This window comes from Propithecus coquereli, unplaced genomic scaffold (assembly GCF_000956105.1).
Source record: "Propithecus coquereli isolate 6110/MARCELLA unplaced genomic scaffold, Pcoq_1.0 Scaffold28, whole genome shotgun sequence".
Lineage (NCBI taxonomy): Eukaryota > Metazoa > Chordata > Mammalia > Primates > Indriidae > Propithecus > Propithecus coquereli.
The window spans coordinates 9,825,389-9,835,380 of record NW_012148396.1 but is presented as its reverse complement, the minus strand read 5'-3'; the positions used below and the strand labels follow the sequence as shown (position 1 = coordinate 9,835,380).

General features: G+C 48.1%; 1 protein-coding gene across 2 annotated transcripts in view; it reads right to left on the bottom strand.

The window, feature by feature from the left end:
* The window catches only part of DENND3 (DENN/MADD domain containing 3), a 62,748-nt gene that overhangs the window by 39,768 nt on the left and 12,988 nt on the right, over nucleotides 1-9,992 (bottom strand). For both annotated transcript variants that reach the window (XM_012648157.1, XM_012648156.1), the window contains exons 4-7: nucleotides 9,794-9,936; nucleotides 7,801-7,912; nucleotides 3,609-3,728; nucleotides 3,065-3,283 (exon numbers count right to left, since the gene is read on the bottom strand). In XM_012648157.1, coding sequence (XP_012503611.1) covers nucleotides 3,065-3,283; nucleotides 3,609-3,728; nucleotides 7,801-7,912; nucleotides 9,794-9,936 — 594 coding nt within the window. The remainder of the gene's footprint in view (nucleotides 1-3,064; nucleotides 3,284-3,608; nucleotides 3,729-7,800; nucleotides 7,913-9,793; nucleotides 9,937-9,992) is intronic.

Sequence of the window (9,992 nt, the reverse complement as noted above, 5' to 3'; positions counted from 1 at the left end):
AGTAGTAGAACAAGGAGTTCAATCTGTAACTGACTGTGAACAATCAAGTGAGATAACTCACTGCCTTCAGACCAGCCTCTCTTATTTTTCTTAAGTGTGGTAAAATAAACATAAAATTTACCCCGTAACCATTTTTAGGTGTATAGTTCCATAGAGTTAAGCAGGTTCACGTTGTTGGGCAGCCATCACCGCCATCCATCTCCGGAATTCTTCACTTTCCCAAACTGAAACTGCCCCCTGGAAACACTAACTCTTCATTCTCCGCTCCTGGCAACCCCCATTCTGCTTTCTTTCTCCGTGAATTTGACTCCTCTAGGTACCTCGTATGAGTGGACTCACACGGTATTTGTCTTTTGTGACTGGCTTGCTTCACTCCGCATAATGTCCTCAAGGCTCATCCATGTTGTAGCATGTGCCAGGATTCCCTTCCTTCGTAAGACTGAATATTCTGTCATATGGACAGACCACATTTTCTTTATCCACGAGCCTTTCTCTCCGAGTCAAGATTCTAATACGTGTTGTCGTCAAGGTTTCACCTGCCCTGGTACAGACACTGCATGTCCTACCTCACGGAGTCCTGAGAGAACATTCCAGGACTCCAGTGAGTGCACCACCAACCTCCCACACCCAATGTGTCCACTTAACTCCCCAGCCAGCTCCGCCCCTCCAAGAACCAGAATGTGGGAAGGGACCGAAGCTAAGTGACCACGCACACCCAGACTATTTGGAAAATGCACACGGGTTATTTGCAGAGCCTTCTCTGTGACAGGATACACAAATAGCGAGTGACGCACTGGAGTTCTGAGGCTCAACAGTCCCCAGAATGTGCAGCCAGATGCTCTCTGAAGGCCCGACCCGTCTGGGCCCCACCTCTTAAGACGTGTTTCAGGTGGCACACGAAATATGCGCAAACATGTTCTTGGCCTCCAAGTCTTACGGGGCAAACACACGAGATACTAAACCAGCAAGGTAAACAGCATTGCCCTTGGTAAGTGTTAATGCCGAACATTTGCAAGAGCTGTAGGCGGATGTGCTCTAGGACCGCCACCAGCTACAAAAACAAAACATCCCAGCAAACCCAAAAGAGGTGCCACTTCTCCTGAAATCTTCCAGAACAGATAAATCACTAATAGGGTTTCCTCCGTGACTGGTGACCAGAACTGTTAATACGCCAAAAAAGTTTCCCTTCTGGAGAGCCTGAAACAAGATGTTTTTTTCCCTAATGACTAAAAAAAGAGACACAACTTTAAACTTTAAATCCTGGCTTATTTTTTTCTCGTTTGCAAGATGGACTGGGTGACGTTTTTCTGCTCCTTCCATGGAGGTCTGAATGGCCTTTTCCTAAAGTGTGTTTTTCCCTGGTGAATCACTCGGGTTGGCAGGAACACAGAATCACTCCTGCTCCTCCACGGGAGGGACCCTGGGCCCCAGCCCGAGCCTGCTGCCGTTCTCAGCACTCGTGGCGCAGCTGCCTGGCATCCGGACTTGCTTTAAAATGCTCCAGGAAGAGCAGGACTGGGACACCCGCGAGGCTGGCAGCAGGAGATACCTGTTGACATCGAGGGGCACACAGGCACTCGTGTATTCTCTTGGTTTTTGTGTACACTTAGAAATTTTCAAAATAAAAAATTAAGTGCAAACCTACCCTGTAGGAACTACCAATAAGCGCATGAAAAGGTTCCCCACATCATTAGTCATCGGGGAAATGCGCATCAAAGCCACACAAGATGCCAGTTCACACCAGCTAGGAGAGCTGTGATGAAAAAGATGATAATAAGTTTGCTGAGGATGTGAGGAGACCCCGGAACCCTCCTACGCCGCAGGCGGGCATGGAAGACGGTGCAGCTGCTTTGGAAGCAGCCTGGCAGTTCCTCGAAGGGTTAAACCAAGAGTTACTGAGTGACCCAACAATTCCACTCCACGTGTATACCCAAGAGAAGTGAAAACACATGCACACAAAGCCTGCACGTAAATGTTCAGGGCAGCATTATTCAGAACAGCCGTAAAGTAGAAACAACCCGAGTGTTCATCAGCTGATGAGCGGATGAACAAAATATGGCATATTTATACAACGAAATCCTATTTGCAATAACAATAAAGTGCTGAGAGATGCTGCAGCATGGAAAAACCTCAAAAACCTCACACAAAGTGAAAGAAGCCAGATACAAGGACCACACAGTGAGTGGTTCCATTTACAGGAAACGTCCGGAACAGGCAAGGCCACAGAGACAAGGGCACAGACGAGTGGCTGCCGGGTCAGAGGAGGGGTGGGGGTGGCTGCTGATGCACACTGGGCTTCACCGTGGGGTGATGAAAACGTCCAGAATTAGAGCATGGATGGTTGTACAACTCCATAAATATATCAAAATCCACTGAACTGTACATCTTAATTGGAAAAACTCTGTGGTATGTAACTGTATTTCAATACAGCTGTTTTAGAAAACCAAGCCCACTCTGCCTGCTGGTGTCAGCTCAGAGTTTGCTACAAATCCACGGCCTCAGCTCACCACTAAGCGTGTGTCGTGTTGTGTCTGATCAGCACAACAGTAATGACAGCTGCCACCTATGAAGCACTCTGCGTAGGCCACGCGCTGTGCCAGTGCCTCCCTAGAGCTCACCTGACGACGAGGTGGCACTCGAGGTGACACGCTCACTGTCCTTTACCACCGGGAGGTTACATGCCGAGTATGTGGTCGCTGACCCCAGCAGGCCCGAACCCACCTAACACTGTGAGCAGCCACTACGTGTGCACAGACTTCTCTAGAAAGAAGGTCCATAGTGTTAATGAACCACAGCAGCTTAATTTATAAACATAAAACTAGAAAATATGTAGTGACAACAACAGAACTCTCATGCACAAGCCCTAGCCACGTGCCGGATGCCATACTGTGTACGAGATCCTCCTCGGCTCAGAGCCCAGCCCCGTGAGGACGTGTGCTTGCCCCATTTCACAGACGGTGTACTCTGCCTTCACTGTGGAGCACTTTCAGATGCAACTTCCCATGAGTCCTCTGGATGGACTCACAAGAACTTAATGTTCCAAATGAAAAGTTTTATACTTTACCTTGCTGACTTCCTCAAAGTGATCTAGATGGCAGCCCATGAGGAAGGACGTGGGCGCCATGACGAAGTCCAGCATCTGGTCAGACAGCAGGGGCACGAAGGTGTGCTGCCACTGCAGGGGGTGCAGGTAGACCATGAAGCACTCGGCCACCAGCGTCAGCAGAGCCCAGTCCGAGGAGAAGAACACGATCCGCTGTTCCGTTAAAATGCACGTCAGGATCTGGGGGAGAGTCGACAACACGGGTACCTACTTCCGACTCAGCGCAGTCAACGTAAAACGCTCACGCACACACCACCCGACAAACCCAGACCGAGTGCAGGTTTTCCCTGGTCTCCCAGTTCCGTGTGCCAGACACAAGCCACCTGAGACCCTGTAGAAAGTGCTACTTGCAAATACTGTGCACTGTAGCGAATGTTAGCTCTAAGCAGAACAAACCAACGTTTTGAGTACACCAGTTCTGTCCGCTGTGGAATAAACTCGCACGTTAATCATCTTTGATACACTACATATCCGACGGCCAGCAAGCCAGCGCGGGAGGACGAACCTGCAGCACCTTCTCGGGACGGAAGCACAGCAGGGGCAGGTGCAGGTCCAGGTCGATGACGGGGCTCTCAGGGTCTGCCCGTGAGGGAAACACGACCTGTAGCGGCTTCATGTTAAAGATCTACAACGACCAATTTCCATAATTAGTTCAGAAAGCTGCTCCCAGCAGAGGCTGGAATGTGCTAAAATTCACTGTTTTTGTGCAGAAAGCATCAGAATGAGAAAACAGTTTTGAAGATTCACACTGCCACGTTATCTGTCACAGAATAACAAAACCGTCTAGACGTGTACAGCATTGCTGGCAAAAGCTCATAAAGTACGTATTGAATGTCTTTTTCTAAGTAAGCCAAAATTCCTTGAACTCTTTAATTAATCAGCAAACTATTCACCATCTAGACAAAGATAAACTACAAACCAGGTATCTGTCCCAATTAGCACAAATTCTAAATCACACACGTTCAAGTTATTCTTAGGTATTATGTATTAGTCTCAGTAACTATATATTATGTACTCTCTTAGTACTTTCAATTTAATAGTCAAAATTCCTTAAAGACATGTAATTTAAAAATTTTAAGAAAGACATTTTTCTAAATAATTTACCTTGAAATGACACTTCCATTTGAATTCTGTACTCACAGACGCCTATCAAGTGCTAAAGGACAACGCTGGCCGTGATGGCATAAGTTAAGAGGAGGAAGACGCGGGTCCCCCAGGGGCTTCCGAGCTTGCCAAGGAGACAGGCCGTGAACAGCAAGTCCCCAGTGCCCAGAATGCCCACACATAGGAGCCCCCCAGGAATGCTGGGCGCCTTCCCTTGCCCCCCAGAGCTATCAACTGAGCAGAATGGAATGGTCTAAGTGTAAGCAAAGCCCTGGGGGGACAGAAAGGAGAGAAACCATGGAAGCTGCCCGTGGAGAGGGTTCACCAAGGAGGGGCACGGAAGGGTGAGAAATCGAGAAGCAGGGCATCGGGTCAAGAAGGAAGGTGACAAAACAAAACGTGCACTATGCCTACTTTCCTGTAGGGACCTAGGTCACTGTGCTAAGGACATATTCACACGAGAAGCTGGAAACAGGAGAAGACTGTAATTTTTCGGTATTGAGGACACCAGCAAGCACTTTCTCACACACAACAGGTCCTCGAATGAGGCTGTCTTGTTAAATGTGAATGAGAAGAAAAACTAATTCCCAGCTGGCCACACCTGCACAGGTTTTTTCCAGGGACTCAGGTTGCCTCCCACCTGCCGCAGCTGTGCCTATGAGGCTCGCTGGCATATCTACATGGTCCCGGAGTGGGTGACAGTGGGCATGTGAGTGCACCCAGCGATGCATGGCATCCTGTCCAGGGCAGCTTCCCGCATATGTACACGTGCTGCATTGTGCATGCCCAGCAAAGCCCAGGATGTGGAAAACAAGTAAAATTACACCCACTAGTGGGCAGAGGAAAGGCAGGGTCAACGATGTCTCTGCTTTCCTCTGGCTGGTGGTCCAGGTACTGTCAGAGAGAAGGGGGTGGACCTGGGGCAGGGGGACAAGGCTCAGCCCTCGCCTCTCACCTCCCTGCGCTGTGGGGCCTCCTGCCTCCTTCCCAGCAGCACGGATCAGAGACGACCCAGCCAGAAGCAACAGGAAAGCTCAGCACAGCACACACACGCACAAGCCTCACCCAAACTAAGTCACTCATTCAGACAAATACATGAGGTCCAAGACGCAGATCAGCAAACACTAACGCTAAAACACCATTCACTCCTTCATTCGCTCCCAGACCAGGCCAGGCAGTAAGCCCTGGATATGCAGCACCAGACATGGCCTCTGTCCTCACGCAGCTCACAGTCCAATGGAGACGACGGTCATTAAACAAAAACACACGCACAGAAGCCCTAAGTACAGATTGTGCTGCGCCCTGCAGGACAAGAATTGGTACTGCAAGAGAGACGGGGTTTGGGGGGAGAGACTGCTCAGAGAGACCCTTCTGAAGACCCGACAACTGAGTGTAGCCTAAGAGTTGAGCAAGAGCTGGCCACAGACAATGGGAGGACTGGAACAGCATGTGCAAGGGCCCTGTGGCAGCACCTTCAGGGAACAGATGTGAGTCCAGTGAGGCTGGAGTCCAATGAGCAAGTGGGGAGGGGCATGAGACAGAACTGGATGGTGAGACAGGGTCCTGGTCTGCAGGGCTAAATGAAGGCACACAGCACAAAGCCACCACAGGGTTTTAGGCAGAGAAGCAGAGCCCAATTTATGTGCGTTAATGATCTCTGCCACCACTGTGCAAGGACAAACTGAAGGGTTGAGAATGAACTGAAGTGGACAGACCAGTGGTCCCCACGTCACGCAGGAGGATGAAGCTGCTGGCCCACGATAGATAGTGGCAGGGAAATGGCAAACTGGAAATGAACGTTGAAGGTAGGCCGGTCAGGCCTGGGGGACGGGTGCAACGCGAGGGGCCAACTGCCACCCTCAGCCACTTCCTCACTGGGGCCCACTGGCAGTCAGCCCACGAGTCTGAGATCCAGAAAGCTGCCGGAAGCACCATGTATGCATTACTTAGGTTCGAAGGTCGAGGGCAGTAAACCTGACCCTGACACGGTCCTGAAGTCAAAGACTGACTTTTGTTAGCTGCTCTCACAGGTCCTCAGTAAATACTTGCTCAGTTTATAGCACAAGAACGTAAACTTTGATGATGTCACTGCACGTACTGGCGACAGGAAAACACCAATTATCCACATAATAACAATGAGTGCCTTGCAGGAAACAAGTAGCCAATAAATATTCCCTGCAAAGCTTTCTGGGAGTGGAACTGAGATAGACAGGCGGCCACTCTGTGTCTGGACCGGAAGACACTGGAAGGATTTTCCACCCAGCAGACTGCTGGGTTTGGAGCAGCATTAAAAATACACATTTTAAGTTCATGATCATGTGTCTCCTGATAAGTCAAACTTGTTTTTCAATTGTCAGTAATAAAAAAAAACAGGCCGGGTATGGTGCCTCACGCCTGTAATCCCAGCACTTTGGGAGGCTGAAGCAGGAGGATCGCTTGAGGCCAGGAGTTTGAGACCAGCCTGGGAAACATAGCAGGACCCTGTCTCTACAAAAATAGAAAAATCATCCAGGTGAGGTGGTGTGCTCCTGTAGTCCAAGCCACTCAAGAGGCTGAGGCAGGAGGATCACTCCTGGCTACAGCCAGGAGTCCAAGACTGGCCTGAGCAAGAGCAAAACCCCAACTCTACACAAAAATAGAAAAAGAAAATTAGCTGGGCATGGTGGCACGTGCCTGTATTCACAGCTACTCAGGAAGCTGAGGCAGGAGGATTGCTTGAGCCCAGGAGTTTGAGGTTACAGCGAGCTGTGGTGATGCCACTGCACTCCAGTCCAGGCAACAGAGCGAGAATGTGTCTCAAAAGAAAAAAAATGTAGAGGACCAAGACTTATAAGTATAATCTTCTAGAGAGACTAATCCAGTGAAATTGACTCGACATTGACTAAACGTGTCAACATGTTTAACAAGCGTCTGTTAAAAAAGAAGCAGAATCCTATGTATGGTTAAATTAGTTTGGCAAATGCTGAGTCAAAGAGATTTCTTCACATAGCTGAGCAGTCTGACATGTCACTGAACAAAATGGGAAGGCCAGTCTCTCACCCTCCGACTTTGTGTAACCCTGAAACCCTGGTCATGAACTAGCCAATGACATCTCTCAGAACGAACCCAGTTTGGGAAACGCTTATCTTATTACCTAAATAATACAGTGCCATGTCTCAGAATAACATTTTCATTAATCACACTGTGTAGGAGAAAACACTTACAAATGAAATACGATATCCGATATTCAAGACAAAAAAACAAAAGGGAAATTTGTAATTTAAATAAATTCTTAGACTGAAGGATTGGGAATTCTATGCATTTTCTGCATAGCAGAAAATGAACTAACATGCTAACTATTAATACTAACGTGGCCCACAACATATTACTAGCTCTGTCTATCACAAGCCACTCAGCAAAACTCAAGCCTAAATATTTAACTTTTCGGCTTTAGAAATAATGCACAAAATGCTTCTTTCTGGAAGGACCCTGAGGAGCAGAATTGAAACACGGTTAGAGCTTCAGGAATAGTTTAAAACATTTACGCCATCTTCAACATGTTACTTGTACCATTTGAAAAGAAAAGACATAATATAATTCCACATTTAATTTACCAAATGGAGTGGTCCAGGTGGCGGACTGGGTATTAAAGATAGTTTTGCAGCAAAATCTTTTATAGGATTGTCAACTTCAAAATCTTTACAGAGCTTCAGATGAGTCAATAAACTGAAATTAAAAAACAAAAATCAAATCAAAATAAAAATGAGAATCCAATTGTCACCCTTAGCATTTCTTCTAATCAAGCTGAAATCTCCTTAAGTGTTCGCATCAGTAATTCTGGGACTTTTCAACAAAAGTGGAACAATCTAGGTGTCAGGCCACAGGAGAGTGGCTCCCAGCGGGGCAGGAGTGCCTGGAAGGCGCAGGGTTGGTCATGTTCTGTTTCTTGGTCTGGGTGATGGTTACATGGGTGTGTTCCATTTGCCGAAAATCACTGGAATTTGTGCATTTTTCTATATGTGTGCTACACGTCAGTAAGGAATAAATAGACACCTAGAAAGAAAGTGCTTGAGAAAGTTTGCTTCCAAAATGCATTCTGACTTTTTAAGTACTAGATATGATTTAAAAATATAGTAGCTGAGTGGTTGCCTAGGGAGAGAAGCACCAGTAATTGACTCTAAAGGGCTGTGGGGAACTGGAGGGGTGAGAATGTTCTTAGCTGCAGCAGCGGTCACATGGGCGTATGCACTTGTCAAAACCCATCCAACTATACACTTAAAATGGGTGAGTTTTATTGTATTCTATCTGTCATACCTTAATAAAGTTGATTTTGAGAACTATGCATGCAAAAGTTTAGGTTAAAGGATACACATGCATAAAACAAATAGACTCTAAGGATGCTACTTCCCTAAAATCATAAGAACAGTCTCATATCTAACAGACAAACTCACTCACAAGGTGCAGGTCCTGGGCTGGCCCTGCAGCAAGTGACAGCAGAGGCCGCGCAGACGCAGCTCAGCCCTCAGGAGGAGAGTGTGACCAGTGGGGAGGATGAGCCCAGCTGGGGAAGCACTCTGGGGGGAGAACGCCAAGATCAAGCGTCCAGAGGTGGCTGTGGTGCAGAGAGAGTGCCTGACGGGGTCCCACCTGGTCCGGTGGCAATAGAAGCCGCTGGGCATCGTGGTGGCACCTGTAGTCCCAGCTACTCAGGAGACTGAGGCAGGAGGATCACTTGTGCCCAGGGGTTCAAGGCTGCAGTGAGCTGTGATCGCACCACCACACTCCAGCCTGGGCGACAGAGTGAGACCCTGTCTCCAAAAGGAATGAATGAATGAACGAATAAATAAAAAGTAAATAAATGAGGTGGGGAATCTGAATTACTAGTGTTGTCAACTGGAGCAGGAAGAGTCCTGCTTACCCAGCACGCTGAGTGGCTTGTCCCTGTGAGCAAGGCTTGGGGTCTAAAATGATCGTCCTTCACAAGAAACTCAAAACGGAGCTGCCAATCCAGTGATTTGCCACAGGCTGTTCCTCAGTATGACGACACAAAGGGGAATGATTGTCAACTGCCTTTTTCTCAGGCTTTAATCACACAAGTACAGATTCTGAGACTATAACGAGACACATACACGAGCGCCCACTGGGACTGATCCACGTCCGTACGTGGGGGCTGCGGCCCCCTACGTCACCAGAGCGTCCTCTGAATGGGAACGCAGTAGGTTCTACTCAACGCCTCTTGGTTTTTCAAAGATTCTTTACATCCTCAGACTTTCTCTTCAGTATCAGCAGTGAGACCATTATAGATTCTACCCAAAAAGGGTCATCGTTTAAATGCCAATAAAACTCATCAGAACAAATAGCAACCTCCGGATTTTCTCAGACAGCTAGCGAAAGTTTTTCCTGATATATGTCTCTTTTTACAAAACCAAACAGAACTCGAATCCCCCATGCTGATCTTACTTCCGACAGTGTGGCTTCGTCCTCCTTTTTCAGCCACACCGTTGCCACCATTACCTTTCAAGAGAGCACCTGCAGCCAAACCCCACTGCTGCCCACCAGCCTTAAGTGACGGCCTAAGAGCCCAGAGGACACCACCCTGCAGCTCACCAAGAGAGGCAGTCCTTGAGCGAGTTGTAATAGGGGACTCTGGAGACCACGCACACCGCAAAGGGCACAAAGCAGCCGGCAGTGCTCATGGTTGGCCAGGACGGCTCCCAGTGTGCTTTTCCGTTGTAGAAACAGTACTCGTCCTAGAGGAAAAGTAACACGACATTGTCACCTCCCTGTCCTGGCAATCCCAGTATCT